General features: G+C 38.8%; 1 protein-coding gene across 1 annotated transcript in view; it reads left to right on the top strand.

The window, feature by feature from the left end:
• LRP5 (LDL receptor related protein 5) overlaps positions 1-17,825 on the top strand; it is a 134,746-nt gene extending 116,921 nt beyond the window's left edge. The window contains exons 15-23 of the mRNA XM_017810915.1: positions 976-1,166; positions 2,993-3,202; positions 5,466-5,591; positions 8,272-8,508; positions 9,061-9,171; positions 11,761-11,997; positions 14,151-14,290; positions 16,694-16,791; positions 17,371-17,825. Coding sequence (XP_017666404.1) covers positions 976-1,166; positions 2,993-3,202; positions 5,466-5,591; positions 8,272-8,508; positions 9,061-9,171; positions 11,761-11,997; positions 14,151-14,290; positions 16,694-16,791; positions 17,371-17,632 — 1,612 coding nt within the window. The 3' untranslated portion in view covers positions 17,633-17,825. The remainder of the gene's footprint in view (positions 1-975; positions 1,167-2,992; positions 3,203-5,465; positions 5,592-8,271; positions 8,509-9,060; positions 9,172-11,760; positions 11,998-14,150; positions 14,291-16,693; positions 16,792-17,370) is intronic.
• The last annotated feature ends 700 nt before the right edge of the window (positions 17,826-18,525 follow it).

The raw sequence follows: 18,525 nt of genomic DNA, 5'->3' as shown, positions 1-18,525 counted from the left end.
TGGATATAGTTTGTATTTATAAAAGCTTATCTGCTTTCTCCATTAAAATGGGAGTTTGAGTTTGTTGATCTCTAAAACCCTCAACTTTTGTAGTCAGGTTTTCAAATTATTTAAAGCTAAATCCATTTATAAATTAAAGGAATAAAAATGAAGGAGAGGCTATGCTAAACACTCTGACTATCTGGGGGAGCTGAATGAGTGAACAGTGTACTGAAGAACTTCTGCTATGGTCCCAGAAATCCTTCCCTTCACCTCTCCCTTGGCTGCATGTTCTGACTGCTGCCTTCCCTCCTTGTGCCATAACGAAAGGCTATGCAGCAATGTAGCCCACTGCATTAGAGAGTTTGCCCATGTTATTCACCACTGAAAATATAGTGAACTTTTCCCTTAGAGAGTTTTCAGTTCATTATATGGATGCACAAGCCTTTTTTTCAGGGCAGAGACTGCTTTTGTTTGCAACTTAGCCAGATATAAAGAATTCATGGGACTAAGACATCAGGAACATGCCATCCTCAGTTGTTCTTCTGTGACCTTTGTTCCTCTCAGGTTTGGTAGCAACTTCTACTTGCTGAGAAGGAAGGTGACACGGAAGGAAGAGGAGGTGGACATTAATTTTTTTTTGTCTTCTGGACTTTGATTCAGAAATGGGGACAGCTTTACCCAAGGAGAGTTGCAGAAAGTCTGTGCTTGTCTCCTACAACCCCCACCTCCGTGCAGGAGCAGTGCTGCCAGCACAGCAGTGCTGAGGCAATTTATGGCCTGGTGACAAATTCTATTACTTTCAGGCTTTCTCAATGTGTCAGTTAGCAAATGTTTGATTCTGCAGCTGACAGATCTGGATCTTTGCAGCTGGGAGCAAAGTCACCCAAGTCATACCTGTGAAACCATTCCCACTTACAACGTAGAGCCTGTGCACAAAGGTGGGTTGCCTCTCTCTGAAGCTCTCAGTCAAGAGGTTGGTGTCTTTGTTTTCAGGTACATGTACTTCACCAACATGCAGGAGCGAGCCCCCAAGATTGAGCGTGCAGCCCTTGATGGCACAGAGAGGGAAGTGCTTTTTACAACTGGGTTGATCCGACCAGTAGCGCTGGTGGTTGACAACAAACTTGGAAAGCTTTTCTGGGTGGATGCAGATCTGAAGCGCATTGAAAGCTGTGACCTGTCAGGTATGTGGTATGAGGTTAAACATTTGCAGCAAAGTGTTTGCATGAGTAGGACATCATTCCCGCTTTGATGCTGACTCTGGTAACTTTCATCTCCACTATTGCCAGTTCTGGGTAGGCAGTCACAGGCAGTAATTGCTGGTGGACTCCCGTCTTTGATATAATTGGAATAAATGTCTGTAATAATTGACACCCTCCAAGAGAGCCATTTGACTTTTTTTATGTTCTGAAAGCAACTCTTGCAAGATCAGATTTAAATAGATGTTGCCAGTCATGGAACCACTAAATCACCTCCCCTATGCCCTTTTTTTTTTCCCTTATGGCTTGAAAAGTTTACATACTCTTCAGTTTTTCTTTCTCTGGAGTTTACAGCTTAGTAAATCAAGGTAGCTTGAAAAAAACCAGAAGAATAGTCAATGTTTTTTTCTAATTTTTCTCTTTTAGTTTAAAATCATTGCCCTTGTCCTATCACTATCTGCCCATGTAAAAAGTCAGTTTCCCTCTTTTTTTTTGTAAGCACCCTTTAAGTACTGTGAAAGGCCACTATGAGGTCTCCCCACAGCCTTTTCTTCTCCAAGCTGAACAACTCCAGCTCTCTCAGTTCTTGCCTTTGGACCTGCTAACAGGTCTATGTCTTACTTTGCAGGTGGTAATTTTATGTGCAAAACTAACAGGACCCGTTAATGTTACATTCTCATGCTTGGCTGAGCTCTAGATAATTTATGCAGCAAATTAGTTGAATCCAGTTTTTATAGCATTTTTATTATCTATCTAGATTCTGTAATCTCATTTTGTGCAGATATTAAAAACTTACATCTTTTAAATGCAAGCAGACATAAGGTCTTAATTCCAAAATGAAATGTGAGAGCAGAAGAACCACCAATTTAGGATTTTGTTTTGATTTTTCATTTTTAAAATCAAATATATCCAATTATATAGGCACACATAGGGTCAGAATAGTTTCTGTGAATTAATAGAATAATTTGGAATCTCTTGTTCGCCCCAGAAAAGCATAACAAAAACAATTAAATGCCAGTAAGTGTAGAGTATCATGCAGTTTAAGACTACAAATAATTAACGTAAAAAGCAGTAATAAATGCATTTTTACTTGACCTGATTTTTACACATTGGCTTAGAGCATATTTTTACATATTTCTGTAAAGCAGAAAACCTGAACATTTTATATTGTTCCTGTTTAAGAGCATACTGAGATAGAGTTTGGGTTTTCTGGTTGGTTACTGAATAAAAAGGAGAAGGTGAAGAAAGAAGTGTGGCTGGTAGAATATGAGCTTTTGATTTGTGATCATGTGTCTGTGGTTGTCAGATAACCTGTGACAAGGCTCTTGCTTTGCATGAGGGGTGTGTTTTGTTTGAGTAATGGCAGTGAAACTAATTGGTTGTATTTCACTCTTTGTTGTAGATTCCAACAAAATGAACTGCTCACTGTGTAAATGTATTGTAAAAATTTTGGCCTAAGAGTTGAGTCTGTATCAGCTTTTAGGGATGGCTCACAGTTGCACGTAACAGAACACGTCGGCTTGAGGCTGATCATGGCTGGCTGAACAGCCTTGCAAGGATGAGCTGTGTTTTGTGTTGTATCTGCTTGCCCTCATGACTTGGCAGCTGGTTGCATGTACCTCAGATGAGACTGAACAAGCAGAACTTCAGTCTGCATAGACAAATGAAGGCAATGACCTTATAGCTAACTATTTGAAAGGTTTGGTTTGGTTTGGGTTTGGTTGGGTTGTTGTTTTGTGATATTTTTTTTTTAAAGAAATTACTTAAAAGTCAACTGGTGTAAAACTAGCCTTTGTTTTTGTTGATCTTAGGTGCTAACCGTGTGACCCTAGAGGACTCCAACATCCTTCAGCCCATGGGACTCACTGTGCTGGGGAATCACTTGTATTGGATTGATCGTCAGCAACAAATGATTGAGAGAGTGGAGAAAGTGAATGGGTACAAAAGGACTAGAATTCAAGGCCGGATTGCTCACCTAACAGGCATTCATGCTGTGGAAGAGCTTGATATGGAAGAATTCTGTGAGTTTATTTCAGTATTTGATGTGTCTCTGTCTTGGTCGTTGTCTCTCAAAATCCTCATCCCCCTGAATACTGTAATAATGTTGCCTAGTGGGCTTCTGGTAAGCCATGGAGTGTTTTCATCTTGTCCAGTCGGGATCCTGGAAGAGAAGGAGAAACAAGTTCCTTGTTCTTGTTGAGAGAAGTGTTGCTGCACAGCTAGAATACGTGACATCGTAGCACTTAGTTACAGTCTAAAAGCTACTTATAATTATGGTTGTTAATTTTGTAAGTTCCAAGTAATAAGTCTTGGAAAAACCTGTTATAAGAGACAAAAGGATTGTACTTGCCTTTTCTCCAGGGGTTTCAGACTCCTGTGTAAAGTATGACTGGTTTGACTCGGCACAATGGATGATGTAAAAAGCCTCCAGCGAGGGAGGGAGAATGGGAAGGAAGCTCCTACAGTGAATTGTACCGTGGATGTAGAATTTCCCAACAGAGGTGGAACATTTTAGGTGCTCCCTTCTGAAAGGGATCATGCATGCAGGATGTTCTTTTTCTGGATTAGTGGTCCAAGTTACTGTGGTCTGAGGGAGAGTACAGAAACCTCTTAAAGTAGTCACTCCTCAAAGTGACAACCTACAGCTCCTCCCGCTTAACAGGAATATAAGAGAGAATATAAAATCCCAAACAAAATGTGAGAGAAAGAGGTCTCTTTCAACTTTGTTGCCTGTGATGAGTTGTCTTATATAGGGAGTGTACATTTGTGTATAGTGCTTCAATTATCAGAGGAAATTATTCCATTTCACAACAAACACTGTGTCACATACATTACTGTCTGTAATGGCTGAAATTACCTGAACTTGCATATGTGGGTAAGCTGTTACAAATAAGGTAGTGTAAATATTTCAACTGTCTTAGATTCTATGTGCTAATCATGACTCAGATGTTCTTTCTTTGGCAATACCCAGTTTTTCTTCTTCTGTGCCATTTCTCATGATTTTTGTACATTTCAAAGGTATTACTGAATGAAGCAAGAATTTTTTTCTTTAATTCTCAATATTCTTTAAAAAAGAGTTTTACCCCATGTGTTCATTTAAAATGAGGATTTTTGGTTTGGGGTTTTTTTTAATGGTAAAGAGTACTGTTTCTTTTAAGTCACACTGAAAGGAATCCTGTTTTGCAGCTGAAAACTCTTCTATGTAGGTATTTTCTGTTGCAACAGGGGAGTAAAAATACACATGCACATGTAAGTGTATATGCATGCACTTCTTCTGCAAGCAACTCATGAATCAAACACTGTTTTAAATTAATAAGTGTAGGTGAAAGCAGGTTGCTGAGAAGCCTGGACAGATGCAAAACAGCTTCAGCAGAGAAATTATGTTACCTATACTGTTTCTTCCCGTGGAAATTCTTAGCAGTAGTAAAGAATGCATTGTTCAGCATCATCACAAATAACACAGGGTATCACCTCACAGATTACTCCAGCAGATGCTCAGCTGTCAGCCTGAATAAGCAGGCAAGAGACTGGGTCTCTTCGTACTCTGTTGGGCTGGGGTTGTCAGACAGTGACCTCCCTTCTCTGTGCCTGTTTCTTATCCACCTAATGTTCATTTAAAATGATTCTATCTGGAGCTCTCATGTGCTCAGTGCTCCTGGGTAACTGATTGGGAACACAACCGTGTAGCTTCCTGTCTTTAAAAAAAATAAACTATGTGTGCCTATATTGCAGTTTTTTGAGTTGCAGGGAAGTTGAGGCATTGCATATTAAAGGAGAGTTGCTGGTGGGTTTAGGAGTTGCATTCTGCAGTGACTTATGTTAATTCTTGATGCCCACCCTAGAAATGCAGGTGGAATGTCTAGGTACGATGTAAATGCAGCCTTCTCAAATCTGCCTTTTCATTTCTCTTCACCTCAGCTCCCAAATTCTTTCCAGAAGTCCTTTAGAGGTCTCCATATCATAGAATCATAGAATGATTTGGGTTGGAAGGGACTTTGTAAAGGTCATCTAGTTCTGACCCCCCTGCAATGGGCAAGGACATCTCCAACTCGATCAGGTTGCTCATATCACTATGAGTTGAAGAAATGTAGTCTTTATGAAGTAGTAGATCAGCTTTTGAGCAGTCAACTGAAAAATCCTGCATTTATCTTCCTAATAATTTCTAGTAAAATCTTGGTTACTCAAACAGAAGTGATTTTTGAGTGGTTTTTGATTTTCCCCAAGCTAGGAATAGTTATTATTTCTTTTATGCTATGTAATATTCTTCTCTGTGTGTTTCACCAGCTGTGCATCCATGCTCCCGTGACAATGGTGGATGTTCACACATCTGCATTGCCAAAGGAGATGGAACTCCAAGATGTTCATGCCCCGAGCACCTTGTGCTTCTACAGAATCTCTTAACATGTGGAGGTGAGTTATATTTTAGTGCTGCTAATCAGTTTATATCAAAAATATGGGAGTTGATTTTTGCATTCCTATCCAAAATGTGAATTTACACGCGGTTTTCCTATATGTGTTGTGTTGCCTCTTGTTAAATTACCTTCGATTCTCCTACCAGCTGTTTTCTGCTTCAGGTTTTGGGAATATGTGACTTTTCATTGTGAGCACAATATTTTTGTTTGACCTTAAAATACTTTTATCTTCTACTGAGATTTTTATAATTGTATGATGTGACAGGTTTGTACTTTAAATAAGTGCTTATAAGATGATGTTGCCTCAACCCATGATGACCTAGCAGCAGAAACTGTGCATATGATTCCCACAGTATGATACTTCAGTCTTTCAAATTAATTTGGCCGCATAACACAAAACACTGTACTAACTAGTTCTAAAATGTAGGCTCCATTGCAGTTCTTTTTAATTAGGGTAGCTCTCCTCTTTCCACATGGTAGACATTTCCTCTAGCTTTCCATTTCACAACCTCAGGATTTTTGAAAACTGTTAACATTACACTTGCAGGGGGGATTCAAAACAAAACAAAACATTGTTTCTTTTTGGGAGGCATTAAATCTTAAATCATTTGGCTCTGTTGGTCCTCTTGACTTCTTTCCATGTATTTATTTTGCTGTGGATTTCATTTTCTGGCTGAACTCTGACCTCTCATGGGACAGTTATTTCCATGATAAACTGTTTTCTTTCCCATGACCACAACACACCATGTGGTTTTGGAGTAGTGGTGGTTACATAGGGGAGGCAGGGCAGATCAATCTAATTATACTTCTTGCTGTAGTGTTGTTGCACAACAAGGCCAGCAAGAGACTCTTAAATTCCACCCCTTTGTATCTTCAGCTATAAATCTAAAAATTCATTTCAGTGTCTGTTTTTTTTTATTCTAATCACTCACTAAGCCTGCAACAACTTTTTAGCCTGTCTTGTCTGCCCTAGTAACAGCCAGTAGCCAGTGTTTCAAAATAACTTAGCTTTTTGGCTGGAGAACATTTGTCCATGTACTCTTATGAATACTTTTGTCATGTTTTTAAATGTAAGCTTGTGCTTGCCAAGTACAACCATAATGCAACATTAAATGTGGCTTTACATGCAGAAGTAGTAATCTCTCTGTTGAATTACCTAAACAGCACACTCATATAAAATGTAATTCAAGAATTATCTTAATATGTGTATCCTGCATCTTTATTTTACCTACAGCCGTCAGGCTATATTTGTAGTTCTTATATTGCTACTCCAAATGACAAACTTAAAAAATTGTAATTTTTTTCAAAAACCAAGAACGTTTGTATTTTTACTTGCGTTTTGTTTTTCAAGCTCTTTATACTTGAGTCTTGTTCTTGAACGTTTCTCCCTAATGAAGGAAGGACACCAGCACTTTAAAAATTGCTTGCATGTAAATGCATAATTCTAGCATTTTTAACACCACCCTCAGAAGTAAAAATACTCATACAAAAGTCTTGCCATTGGTTACATCTAAGAAGCTTTCTTTATAGTGTGTTCTTTGTCAAGTCCATTCTTGACCCTGAAACTTAACAAAAGCTCGTTGGGTTTTCAGAGGAGTGCTGCCATTCAGTGTCAGAGCACATGTCCATCTTGCTCATATTGTTGTCACAGAGAGGGTATGATGTGGTACTTTGTTAATCCAAGTGGTAAAGCATCTACTTAGAGCATTGTTGGCAACAGCAGCTGTGGGACTAGTGACTGCCTCTGTTAACTGCTTCAGTTACATCACAGGGTTTGGACCCAGCGACTTTTGAAAGCAGTGGAAGTGTGTCTGTTTGCAGCAGGGGTATTTTGAGATGTCCCTCTCATTTTCACCATAAACAGTTGCTATTGAGACACAACTGAATGACTTATACGTTGTCTGTTTCTTTCATTGATACTAATGGTGAAAAAGTGTGTGCTAACTTGCTGTACATAAGAATCTGGAGCGTTTTTTGCAATAGATTCTTGACCTGCATTATCTTTACCTTCTGACATTCTGAAGAAAGTAACTATGAATGCCTTATTACAGCATAATTGTTGCATCTCTATATGGGGTTGTAGCTGCTGATTAAAGCTGTCAGTGCATGATTGCACCTTAAGCTTAACAATATGGATGTGGAATGGAGTGATACCAGGATCTTGGGGTCCACGGAAAGTCAAATTTGAAGGAAGTCTCAGCTTTGTTAGATCTAACAAACATAAAATTGGCTGTGCATAAGTTCCAGTGTTCTGTCTTTGTAGTGAAAGAATATAAGATTAGATCTGCTCCTCAGACTACTCTTAACTTCCACTGACCTGCTGCTCGGAGACTTTCCAGCAAGAGGACTTAGCTTAATGTGTAAAGTCCTTTACATATATTTTTTTATCCATTCGTATTTTTCAATTCATATCAGACTCAGGAATTTGTTTGTGGAGAAACCACAGGAAAAAAGAGAAACAGATATTGTGCAAGTAGATATTATATGGTTTAGGTGTATTCCTTGTGTGTCAGGTTTTTTGATGAAGAATTGGCCCAGGCTAATATAATTGCAGGGATTAGAATTATTTAGAATGTGGTGTGCAATCAGAAATTGAGTATTCATTTGAATTTATGTCACACTTTGTTGTAAGGGATAAATTTGAATATACAAATATGATTTGTTTTCTTTTTCTACAGAACCTCCAACTTGCTCCCCAGACCAGTTTACCTGTGCAACTGGAGAGATTGACTGTATCCCAATGGCATGGCGGTGTGATGGATTTCCTGAGTGTGATGACCAGAGTGATGAAGACAGTTGCCCCATATGCTCTGCATCCCAGTTCCAGTGTGAGAAGGGGCAGTGTATTGATGCACACTTGCGATGTAATGGAGAAATTGACTGTCAAGATAAATCTGATGAAGCAGATTGTGATAGTAAGATTAGTTTTCCTGAACTCATGGTTCTAACATAAGCATTCATTTGGGATTCTAACTGTTCTTGAAATATATAGATACAAATCCTTTTTGCTGAGACATAGATTCCTGAATATAGATAAGAAATTCAGCAGTTATTTAGCAAAGTTTTATACAGGTCTACTTAAGATAGTATGGACTGCATAAGGTTTTATAATATGTCAAGTTACTACATTTTATTAACATGTCAGTTTATCAGCTACACTTTGTTAGTTATTGTAAGACATTCTTGCTGATTCGATCTCAGTTTTTCCTCAACAGGACTGATTTGATAAAGATAGGGATTATTGGGATCAGAATTTTATTTTAGCCCCACTGAGTAGGATGTATAGGAACAAGAAGGAAGATTCAGAGATATGCAGACTTGCAATTTTCCCACAGCAGCAAAGCAGGTGTTCTGGTGCCTACCCGATCGTAATATAAAATGCTCTGTACCTTCATGTCTCACTTACTTTTGTTTTCTTAAGACACTGAAATGCTCCCAGTACTAATCTTTTCTCTCTTTCTGTGCAGCAATTTGTCTACCCAATCAGTTCCGATGTGCAAGTGGCCAGTGCATCCTCCTGAAGCAACAGTGTGACTCCTTTCCAGATTGTATTGATGGTTCTGATGAGCTTATATGCGGTGAGATGTCTTTTCTTGAGATTCGAGTGTTGTGTTCAATCATAATGTCCTACATCTCTATGCAGAGATGGTCTTTGCAGAGTAATATTCTTTCAGGGAAGCCCAGTGAATCAGCACTACCTTCTTTAGATGGGTCTTTAGATCTGTACTTAGGGGAACTTGATTTGACTGTGCTCAGTACCTTGGAAGCTGCAGAGCTGCTGCTAAGCTTGGGATGGCTTTTAAAGATGTGCAGCCCTATCCACTGCAATTACAGGGTCAAGCTAGAGGTTAATTATTTGGAGGAACTAGCATGCAATGAACAAGTGTCCACAAGAGACCACAAATCAGTCTCTTAAAGTGGAGGTGGGAAAAGAATATAAGGAGAGACCTTGAGTTTTCTGGGAAAAAATGTTAACTTTGAATTCTCATGGCAGTAGGTATGTGCAAGTTACAGACACACTCATGACAGTTGCTGTAATAGTCCTTAGACAGTCTGTTATTTTGCGGTTCCAAGTGGACAGTAAAATTCACTTGCTTGTGGCTCTCTTGCAGTTTCCATCTTTTTGCACTGTTGGGGTGACTAATGCATGAAATTTTCAGGTAACAGGAGAGATAAAGGGAGCATTTAGTAGCGCACAAGTGGTTTAGCAAAATATTTGAAACATAGCATTTTAGAGTAAAAGCAAATACATCTGTCTGTGGTTCATTGTGAACAGGGTTTGTGTAGAGAAATGCTGCACTTATGTTGCCTATAGGACCAACCTTAGCTGATTGTGAAGGTTTTGAGATCTTAGAGTCTTGTCGGGATTTGAAGCACCATGTGTCAGAAGCTGTGCCACTGCTGAGATGAGAGGAGGAGTCACCAGGTTTGGTCCAGGGTAACCTTGGTTTTTCCTTCCATCTTCATGGTGGGTACTACAAGGAAAAGTATATTTCATGGATAAGAGTGGTGAAAAGAGCCCAAGTGGTGAATAGAAAAAAAAAGGCTAAAAGAATGGAGACAAAAGGTTTGGGAAATTTCAAACTGAACCTGCTTCTCCCACATCTTCCATTTACCTCTCAGCTTTCACCCAGTTACCCTAATTCCCTGGATAATACAAAGTCACTTCCTCCTTTTTTTTTTAGTTTCTTTGTGCCCTTGGCAAACTTTTGTGCTGCAGTTTTAATGCAGCTGTTTCCTGTTTGCACTTTGGGTCCAGTCCTTCAATTAGATCTTAAATGGTTTAAATGTGTCTTTATGTAGACACAAGATTGTCTCTTCTGGAGTCTCATTGTGGAACAGAGCATTCTGTGGTTTCCCATTTGACTGAGGGAAAGAACTCAAGTAGGGAATAAAAATGATTGCTACCTCCTAGAAAAGGATCTTGTATTCAGAATAAGCTAGGTTTAACCAAAATGAGATTTGTGTGTTTTAAAATAGCTTATTTGGGAACATGTTTTCATTTTGGCTTTGTTTTTTTCTGGTATCACAGCTGAACGAATCTGACTTTTTGAAAGTTAGGACCCTAGCTGACATAAAAGCTGTCATGCACTAATAAGTGTGAAAAGAGATAAAGATTTTAGGATAGCAATGAGTTCTTGATGCTGAGCTGTTAAGAGTTTATTTGTATTTCCCTTATATTCCTTCTCAAATTTCAGTTGTTTTTCATTCCCTTCCACTGCAGTGGAAACCAGAACCACTGGAGAAAAATTTTGTGAAGGGAAGTCTTGAATCTTATATAAACCCTTTTACTCTTACAATTTCATTAAGTGAGGGGGATCTATAGCTTAAACTGAGCACGTAAAATTGCTAGGCTTTGGACAAGTTTATTTTTTCATTTTTTGAATATATCCATTTGTGGGAATCACATGGAAAAAAACACTTTCCCTGAAGAACATTGCATATGTGAAAAACAGAGGTGTGATGTTTATCTGACAAGAATTTTTAATGTGTTACCCATAATCAGGGAGAGATACGATGTGTAGCTCATCTCAAATACTGCAGCACTGTTTATTTTTTAACATTGGGCTATAATGGGGGGGGAATAACAAGTATTTGAGATACTCTGGATTGTGTTTTCCTTACAATTTGGAAGGTGGGTTTTTTTGAAAGCAAGTCATATTTTAGGAAGGAAAAGTATTCTGTTTTAAGAGCTATATTAGCTAGGAAGAGATCCACTGCTTAATACATATGGTAGCTTCCCTACTGGTAAAGTTTCAAATTTTTTTAAATGTTATTGCTAGTCCAAATGGCTTTGAGAGAGCAGATTCCTGACTAAGGACTTAAGAAGCATCCTGTATCTTTGACTCATAGTCTTTGGAGGAAGGGAAAGAAAAGGAAACTTTATAGGTTGTGTTATATCAAGATAACAAGTAATCCTGTTACAAGATTAGTTGCTAGACAAAAAGGAGAGTACTTTGCTCATACTGCTTTATGGAGGGGGGAAGGAAACATGAAGTCTTTTGCATTGAGTCAGAATATGTGCCTGAGTGTGATGCAGATACTTTTAAAGACACTGTGTGAATGACTCTGAGCTGATTTGCTGCATGAGCTCCAGGACAGCAGCATATATACTGCTCCATGTTTAATGACTGACCTCCTTTGTTTTTTTTCTCCTCTCTTTCCAGAAAAATCAAAGCCAGCCTCAGATGAGTCACAGCCACACAGTAGTGCCATCGGTCCTGTCATTGGTATAATACTGTCACTTTTTGTCATGGGAGGAATGTACTTTGTTTGCCAGCGAGTGGTGTGTCAGCGCTATGCTGGGCCCAACAGTCCTTTTCCACATGAGTATGTCAGTGGCACCCCTCATGTCCCTCTTAATTTTATTGCTCCGGGAAGTTCTCAGCACGGCACTTTTACTGGTAAGGATGCTAAGGACCTTGCATTTAACCAGTACCATTACATTGTCTGGATTTCGAAGTTTTACAGATCATTAAGAGTGCTAGCTGTGGAGTTTTCAAAGAACAGAAATTAGATGTTGATCTGCTCATGGGTTTTGGATATGCAATATTGGAAACTAAGAATGCATGTGTCATTCAGTGTCCTAGTGTGAAATCTGTGGAATTGTTCTTTGTGTCTTGTACTCAGATGTCCTTCTGTTTGTCCTGTCCATCAGAGGTCTTTATACAGTTGTGTTCTGTCTGCTTAGGATGGGTAAATTAATCTACAGTGGAAAGAAAAGGAGTAAAGAAGTGAAGCAGCTTAGTTTACTGTAGCAGTTTAGCTTACTGTAATACCAAAAAAGTAGGAGATAAACCTCCCCCACCGAAGTTACAACAGCAAATGTGGAAGAACACAAGGAGTCTGGGTGGGGTTTTGTAGTCTGGCTGCTCATTGCCTGACATGTAATGAAAACATCCCCTTTGGTTTAGCCCATCTCTGAGACAGCTTTGCTGTTTGCTTTTGGACAAAGTATTTATTCTCTCTCTGTCTCAGTCCTACATCTGTAAAACTGTAAAGCTTCTCTACCTTTCAAAGGATTGAAAGCATCCATTTGGAGAAGTGCATGCAGCTATGATGCTGACATGTTGAGAACTTGAAGTATAAATAAAAGCTCAGGACATTCAGAAAATAATCCAGAAGCACTTAAATTGATGTCCCTCATTATTTTACAAATGTAAAATATATTTTGCATAGAGGAAATAGCAAATTCTTAACTACAAAGCCATGAGAAGGAAAAATATCTCTTCATATTTTTCAGGAAGCTGGAAAGTAAATGTTCACCTGTAAACCTGCCAGGCAAGAAATCCATAGTTCAGAGTGCCTGCAATCTGCTTTTCATGTCAGCTGAAAATCAGATAGATGATAAATACAAATGAAAAGATGTGGCACTTCTTCATATTAAACAAGCTTTTGAGATGTGCTAATTGTTGTTTTCTTCTGGCCATGGCTTTGAAGATAGCCAGATACAACTTAGGTTTTAGCCTTTTTTGGACTTCAGTGGTGTGGTCAGCTATTCCTGCTTAACTTATGTTACTATGGTTATCAAGAGGGTTTTGTGGTAGGAAATAAAATTAGAGGATGAAATCATTGCAGGTGAAATCTTTGCAAGGATGTTTTAAATTGCACTTCACGCTATAAAGCTTTTTTAATTAAAGCAAGTATCAGTGGTTTTTGTCTAAAAGCAAGTATCAGTGGTTTTTGGTGCTAAACCAAGCTGTCATTCTGATTCTCATTCATATTCGTGAGGGTTTATTTAATCCATATTGCTGTGACAAGTTACAACAGCTAAAAATATTACTATTTATGTTATTTCTAAAGAAAACACATAGGTTCCTAATAGCATGGCATTTCCAAGAAAGATGTATAGTCACGAATGATGGTTACAAATAGATGACTCTGATTGTAATAAATATTTCCTGCATCTGAGAAAAATTCTAAAAAGTTCCCAAACTAAACTCTTCCATTAGCACTGAATAGTCTGATAGGAAGAAGCTGAAAATTAATTATCTGAATTAAGTGTACATTGGAGTAAAACAGATCGCAGAATGTTCTCTTCCCTTCTCCTGTAATCCAGATTTCCTTCCTTTTGTCTCTGCTGATTTTCAATTTTAGCTGGGATTATTTTCAATAAAAATAGTTGGGTTTTGCAGTTTTTCATGTACTTGAAATTGAATTTCTTGAGATGGAAATGAAAACTCTGAAGGACTCCAGCTTGTTTTTCTTGGGCATTGTATGGTACTTTTTTTTGCAAATGCCTAAGTTTGTTTAATTGGAAAATTTTGTAGTTAACAATTTGGGTGAAAAGTTTGAATCGACTTTCTCATCAGGGTGAGAGTAGATTGTGAAAAGTTCAGTGCTTCAGTGAGACAATAGGTGGTCTGAGGGTGGGATGTTTTCTTTACAAAAAGTGTTTTTCATGGTAATCCTGAAGTTTTTACATAAAACACTCTTCCTAAAGTGACAACCATTATCACTGCACGGGTTTGCAAAGCTGTAGATTTGTTTTATGTTTTGCATTGGTAAATCAAATTGTGGTTTGTCTAACCTTGTTTTCCTGTCTGTTTCAAAACAGGCATCTCTTGTGGAAAGTCCATGATTAGCTCCATGAGTCTCATGGGAGGAAGCAGTGGTGCCCCACTGTATGACAGAAACCATGTTACTGGAGCCTCTTCAAGTAGCTCATCCAGCACTAAAGCCACTTTCTACCCACAGGTATGTCTTGAAAGTGTACTTGTGAGCTAGGTATCTCCTCCTTCTCAAGAAAAGAAAGATGAAAATTTGTGCTACCGAATAGAATGTTAAGAACTGTTATTCTTGGGTGTTACAGTTTATGATACAGAGGCCCAGTTCAACACTCGATGAACTTCACAAAAGGGCTTTGTTGTAGTCCATCAGGATTATACAGTGTTTTATGGTGTCTAAAATGTTTTGTTATTAGAATGATACTCAGCTGGTTTATTCCTGGACATTGCTGTTCTTCCCTTGGAGATGCCACCTCCTTTGTTCTTTGTAAAGTCTAATGTCAGTGGCCCAGTGATATTTTGCACTGCATAATGCTGCAGGCACACGTGGAATAATAAGGCAAACAAGATGCAACAGGACTGGAATGCAAACTCATGTGAAATAAGCTTGACTGGCTGTTTAGATAAAGTGTCAATTGTTGATTCAGAAAACCAAGTGCATACACTGGGGGAAAACACTGGTACAGCAGTGTAAAGCAGAAATTGCTTTGCTTGCATTTTTCTGCTGCAAAAATTTAGCTCCATTTCTGGCTTTAAGTGTTGGAAGTGACAGAATTTTAGTCACCATATCACGTTTTCATGAATTCAAAGATGTATAGCAAGAATGGAAATTCTGTATGAATACATAGGAGAGGTACAAAAAGGTTACTGTTTGCCAGCATTTTGTCATGACAGTTTTTTTCCTTAGTGCTCCTGAGCAATACATTTGCTCTTACACTCACACAAGCTGCCAGAGATGATCTGCCAGCTATGCAGGTGATTTTTCAGAAGTATTGAATGTGTGATTCTATGGGATCTGTGTTACAGGTCAAAAGATCGACTGTTCCGTTTGATTTTTCTGACTGTTGCTGGGAATTCTTCTTCCTTGCTTTCCACTCTGGGCTATGTCAGCCAGGGCCTGCAAGGGATGATATCAGCCTTTCCTTTATGAAAGGCATGCTGGATTCTTAGAAGGAAGCTAAAGTTACATTAAAGTTACTGCTTAATCCAAATGTTGTGGTGAGTTCTGCCTGGTAGCTGATTACCCAGCTTTTTGTTAATAATCAAAAGGACAGATCTCAGGACCTAGTTGTCTTGGCTTTTTCATTTTGTTTTTACACATTTTTGTGTTAATGAGAGATGCTCCAGTGAATAGAGCCTGGAAAAGAATCAAAGAAGTTATGCCAGTTTATATACATGAGAACCTGGCCACAGACATCCTGGCTGACATGGTTTGCTGCATTTAATCTCAACATGAAGTGATATTGGTGCAGCTCAGGGTTTTAGTAGGAGCAAATCCGAAAGTAGCATGCAGTGCTCCTCCAAGGAAGAGGATTTCTGGAAGATACTCTTGGAGCAATTACTCATTATTCCCCACACCTGGCAACAAGCTAGTCTCCTTTCACAGGAATCTGGATGCAGGGCTTGTCAGTATTAGTAACGATGAGCTCAACTCAATGGTCAGGAATCATTTTGCAGCACAGTGAAGACGGAAACAATGATCTCCACTCCAGTGATTCTAGAGTATTATTATGGGAGAAAAGCAGAGACAGAGGAAGGATGGTGACTGTGGCAGGCCGTGATTTGGCAGAATGCCCAGGACAGGCAGTGTACAAGATGGTCACATCAGTAGCGAGGATCAGTCAACAGCAATGGTGCAACTTTCCACACTGGAAGGGGTGAAGAAGCATTCTTCTTGGGTTTAGGTCAATATCCTGCTGGCCATGTCAGGGGTTCTGCTTCCTGCTAGAGGAAGAAACCTAAATTATTCTGAATCATGCTGAACTTTTTTTCTTGTGTGAAGGTTACCAGCAACCAGGTATATGCACACACATAGGCAGGCTATAATTATATTTTAGCTCATAGGCTTTTTGCATTGTGAACTGTGCCAAAATGATACGTTTACAGAACAGCAGTAAAAATGAAACATTCAGGGAAGGGTGGAGTTCTCTTATTATAGTAAAGGAACTTGGCTTCCTGACCCTATTATTGACCGGGGGTATGTTTAGGGGCTGGGAGTGAAACATACTTTTTTTCCCATTAGCATCTGCTGAGGATGCTACCAGTCCTTATGTGCAAGTAAGTGCACTGAGGTTCTGCAAAATTAGGTCTAATTTCCAGCTTTACTGCAGCCTTCCAGCATAATAACAAATATGGCAAAGAAGAAAATGCCCTGTACTTTGAGAACTTTAAAGGCCTGCACTGTACCTGAGTCCAAAGTAAAGTCTTGTAATGAACTCTGATCTTTAAAAGTGCATTAACCCATCCAAGCAGCAAGGAGAGGAAACTAGAATAAGGATGAGTGACAGGGTCAAGGCATAAATAATATTTTCAAACTAAATAAAGTTGTATAATTAACCCAAAACTTCACACTTCTTTTTCTTCTTCTTCCTAGATCTTGAACCCACCTCCTTCCCCAGCTACTGATCGCTCCCTGTATAATGCAGAGATGTTTTATTCCTCAAACATTCCTTCAAACACAAGATCATACAGGTACAGTTCAGATAAAAAGGTTTGCCAAATTTTCTATTGATCTGCCTTTAATTTTAGATCCTAAGTAATATGTTCTTGTTCAGACATGACTTTATTTAAAAAATGCTTTTCCTCTTAATAAATGACCATTCAAATTATGTATGTTATATTGCTGTGCAACAGCCACTGACCATCCTGTATAGAGAAGGTTGGTGTTCTCTGTCCGTTTCTTCAAGCTTGTCTTAAAACTCTTAGATAAGTCTTGAGGATAAGCCTAAATATATATATATATATATATATAAAAATATAAATAAGCCTATTTCTTAGTGACTGGGCTAAATGGTCATGGTGGTCTCCTCAGGGAGGTTGGGGGCTGGAAGAATATGCTGCTGGCTGAGGATACTTATGCCATTCAAATTTAACACAGTTCAGATACTTCCTGTTGGATTGCTCTGAAAGCCTGAATTAAGGCTCACATAGTATTAGGGAGCAGGCATCTTGACTGAGCACACAGAGCTGTTCATTTTCAATCTCTTTCTTTTTTCCTCAGATTGCAACTAATGCATGTGCTTTATTTTTTTTTTTTTTTTTTTTTTGCAGGCCATACCTTATACGAGGGATAGCTCCACCCACAACCCCATGCAGCACAGATGTTTGTGACAGTGACTATACTACCAGTCGATGGAAGGCCAACAAATACTATATAGATTTAAATTCAGACTCAGATCCTTATCCCCCTCCGCCCACACCTCGCAGTCAGTACATGTCGGCAGAGGAAAGTTGCCCTCCGTCTCCTGCCACGGAACGAAGCTATTTTCACCTCTATCCCCCTCCACCCTCTCCTTGTACAGACTCTTCATGACCTCAACAGAAGGAACTTTTCCTGTAAATATTTTAAAATATGAACAGATTTAAAATATATATTTTATGATTTAAAAATAAATCTGGGTGGGAATTAAACAAAACTAAATGTGAATAAAAATGGGTGGGAGGGATGGGGCTGTGAAAAATTGTACAGAGGAAAAATATTTATAAAATTGATTTTTTTAACTTAATTTCCATTCTTTTGTGCCATATTTGCCTTTTTGAAGTCATGTAACTGACTCGGTCTCCAAAGGATTTGGGGAGGGAATGTTGAGACTTTCTGCATTTTTAAGTCACCTTTTTACATGCAAAGTTTATGTAGTCCTTTTTATTAATGTGAAACAAGAAAACGAAGTGGCTTGTGAGAGGAGGAGGTGTCTAAAGAAAGATGCAGGTTTATCTGTAGAGAAGTAATACACATTTAAGTACAGTTGTCAGTATCATCTCTTCACCACCACTGGGAGAAAACATGCATGATCACAACCCTTAGATGCTCCTGTTTGCAAGTGAGCTGAATGCTTGCCAGCAGAACTTGTGTGCCAAGACCTGAATTTTAAACCTCCTTCTGCATTTGCTTAAGCATTGAGCTGAAAGAACTCTTCTTTTGGCCAAACCTTCCAGGTTAACTAAACCCACAGGGTGTCATGTCCTACCTCATGTCAGTACCACTCTGCACATGACCAATTCTGTAACTGATTCAAGTTAAATAAGATAACCAGTCCTAAAAAACTTTGTTTAGTTCTGATCAGTTCTCCACTTGACTGGGTGAATGGTAGCAGAAGCAGTTGTATCGATCTGTGGGTGAGAGCAAAGGTCAAGTTTAAGGTGGTATTTAAGGGAAGAGAAACGCCCAATAAACTGCAGATTTGGTCAGACTCACCATTTTAAATG

The sequence above is a fragment of the Lepidothrix coronata genome, unplaced genomic scaffold (genome assembly GCF_001604755.1).
Source record: "Lepidothrix coronata isolate B3197 unplaced genomic scaffold, Lepidothrix_coronata-1.0 Scaffold1, whole genome shotgun sequence".
Classification (NCBI taxonomy): Eukaryota; Metazoa; Chordata; class Aves; order Passeriformes; family Pipridae; genus Lepidothrix; species Lepidothrix coronata.
This window is presented reverse-complemented; position numbering and strand designations above follow the sequence as displayed.